This window comes from Terrapene carolina, unplaced genomic scaffold (assembly GCF_002925995.2).
Source record: "Terrapene carolina triunguis isolate 2854851 unplaced genomic scaffold, T_m_triunguis-2.0 Scaffold131, whole genome shotgun sequence".
NCBI lineage: Eukaryota > Metazoa > Chordata > Testudines > Emydidae > Terrapene > Terrapene triunguis.
Genome location: NW_020664482.1, coordinates 19099672 through 19102652, shown reverse-complemented (window position 1 = coordinate 19102652; position 2981 = coordinate 19099672). Strand labels below are relative to the sequence as shown.

At 50.3% G+C, this 2981-nt stretch overlaps 1 protein-coding gene across 2 annotated transcripts in view; it reads right to left on the bottom strand.

The window, feature by feature from the left end:
- The window catches only part of ATRX (ATRX chromatin remodeler), a 136727-nt gene extending 134729 nt beyond the window's left edge, over positions 1 to 1998 (bottom strand). For both annotated transcript variants that reach the window (XM_024196772.2, XM_024196773.1), the window contains exon 1: positions 1893 to 1998. Coding sequence is in view for 1 of the 2 variants with exons in the window: in XM_024196773.1 (XP_024052541.1) it covers positions 1893 to 1912 (20 nt within the window). In the remaining variant the exon portion in view is untranslated. The remainder of the gene's footprint in view (positions 1 to 1892) is intronic.
- Positions 1999 to 2981: the final 983 nt, after the last annotated feature.

Here is a 2981-nt window from a genome sequence, read left to right as displayed (position 1 = left end):
TACACTGCTTCTGTTTTATATTCTCATACTGAACATTTCAAACCAGTGTTTCCCAAACTTTGGAGATCATGACCCAAAGGCTCATGGAGGGTGTCTGAGGGGAGGAGTGGGGGGGGGGTTGTCTGAGGAGATTGCTCCTTCTGTAAAATAATAAATCAATTAATTTAAAATAAAAAAATGTATACACACTATCACAGGGTCTGTGTTGTATCTGTTTAAGGTCACCCTATTTTATGTTAGGGACAGCTTGTTTGTTGTAGTTTCTGCTCCTGGATTTGGTCAACCTGCTTTATGTTAACTGGGTTAATATTTTTGTTTACACTGCTAGAGGCCTTCAGGCACAGCTAACTAAGAAATTAAAAGGCTTTCAGGGCAGGGAACATATAAGGGGAGAAAATTACCATTTCTATCAGTACTGGCAGAAACCCTACTCGGAGTTTATGGTAAATTACAAACAACTACGCAAACAAGGGAAAGCAAAGGAAAAAATCAGCCCCCCCCCCCCTTTCGTTTTGACTGAAAAATAATACAAACAAATAGAAATGTAATCAAACCCAAACTTCACTAAGAGGATGCTGTACTGTTAATGTGCTACCAACTGCAAAGATGTTAAAAAGAGTTTAGAGCTACAGAGCAAAAAAATCCATGTAAACAATTATGATTACTTAAGAATCTTTTCTGAGGATCATAATACAAGTTCATGTGATGCTACTTTCCCTTCAATTTTTGTTTTGATTTTGTGGACAAGGCTAGTCAACAAGCATGAAGGTTAACTGACAATCATTTGTTTATTATTCATATCACATCTTAAGCATTCAGAGTGCTGTGCAGTTGATGGACCATGCTCCTTAGTCACCTTCCCCTGAAATGTCTGTATGTTGGAAAGCGCACAAAACTAATTATGTATTAATGGTAAAACATAGCACCTGTTTGTCGGCACTGAAGCTGATTTGTGGCCTTGCATAGCATAATTTACTGTATGCAGCAAAGAAAGGAATTTAACACAGCAGACAAGAGTAGGTCCTAGAAAGCAAAGAACTGCAAGAAGCCTCCCCTGCTGGGAGGGAGGAGAGAACGTTTCCAGTCTGCAAGCTAGAGAAAAGTCTGCCTAGATGCTTAGGGTGAACACCTTGTGTGAAGATCAGCTTTCCTGCAGTGGCAGACACTGATCGTGATGCAAAAATAGATCCTTTACTGTGGAGGGGCCGTAAAGGAGAAGGGACTTTCACTGTGGGAGAAACACGTTGGGGAAGGAGGAGAGAGGAGGCAGGACCACTGTGGTACCAAGACATTCGCTGACGCAAAAATCTCTACCCAGGGCTGGGGGTCAGGAGACGGCACCGCCCCTCAACCTGCTCTGCCAAGCCAGGTCCCGCTCCGGCTCTCTCCGGGCAAGACAGAGAATGGAAACGAAGCATCAACGCCCCCAACCTTCAGAACGCAGGCTTCGGAGCGGGGCCCCCTCCGCCCCGCCGTGGGACTGGCAGAGGGACCAGGCCGTGCGCCTACCCCGGCCGAGCCGGGGGCGCAGCACTGCCCCCAAGCCCACCGGCGAGAGGAATAAAAGCGCCCACGGGCCCCTCTCTCCCTCAGCCCGGCCGGGTTAAGTCCCGCGCACGCAGGCAGCAGCCAGACCGCACTTAACCTCCGTCCCGCCGGTCCTCTCTCCCTGCCCGGCCTCTCGCCCGCGATCCCTTACTCAGCCCCGCGGCCTTCTCTGGCGATGCCTTCCCCAGCATCCCCCTCCACCCTCCTGCGGTACCGGCCCGCAGCGGGGAGCGGCGCTGCCGCCTCTACTCCAAGGGTGGGAGGAAAGTGATTACAGTATCCCCAGCCGCCTCTCCTCAGCGGGGGCCAGTCAGACCCTGGCGGGAGGGTGTTTCGGTCCGTACCTCATGGGCTCCGCGGTCATGTCGCCGCTGCTCGGTACCCCCGGCCAGGCCGGAACCGAGCTCAGGCGCTGAAGGGACACAAAGCCGTTAGTGCCGCCATCGCCAGCGCCGCCGCCATCTTGTCAGAGGGAAGATGAGGGAGATGACCGGCCTCCTGCCGCCTTCCTCCCTCGCCGTATCCCATTGGCTACCTGCCACCCCCATCCATTTTCTAATTGGCCCGCTCGGACTGGGCCTGTTGCTAAGGTCGTTTACGTCATCTTTCGAGCTGTGATTGGCTGTACGAATAGTTACGTCATCCTTGAAGGCTTGACGTCAGGCGTGCAATGGTATGATGTTACCCATGAAAAGAAGAAGAAAGCTTGTTCACTTTGTCCTCTCAGCGGCTACATTGGTAACCTATCTCATTCGCCCGGGCAACTGCAGCCACAGGCACTTCGCAAGGCAACATTGTGTCTGTTTCTAGCTATTTTTTGTACACTATCATCACCCTGATACTTAAACATAGTGTCACTCATGACCGAAGTAGAGAATGTCCTCTCAAAAAGCACCTCAGTGTAGTAATGTGTCAAACATCAATATAGAAAACGTCTGTGCACTGCAGCATTTACAGATTTAAAAATTAAAACTCAAAATAAAAAAATTGATTGACACTTCAAGTCATTACATCACTCTGCTTGTATGTTATGTCCCTTTCCTGGCACGTTTTGCATAAATTAGGCTCTGATATGACCACTTACGTACATGATTAACTTTATTATTGTACAATCAATGCAACTACTCACCGTTGTAAATTTAAATGAGTAGACACATGGAGAACCAGGACCTTAGACTGTAATCTATTCAGGTCAGTGACTATCTCTTCCTCTTTGTATAGTAGGGTTACCATACGTCCGGATTTTCCCGGACATGTCCGGCTTTTTGGGATTCAAATCCCCGTCTGGGGGGAAATCCCAAAAAGCCGAACATGTCCTGGAAAATCCGGCGCCGCTGGGCCGGGGGCTGACCCGGGGCGCTGGGCGGCCGGGGGGGCGTGCGCCTGGACGCCGGGGGCCGCCGGTGCTGGGCGGCTGGGGGGAGGTGCGCCGG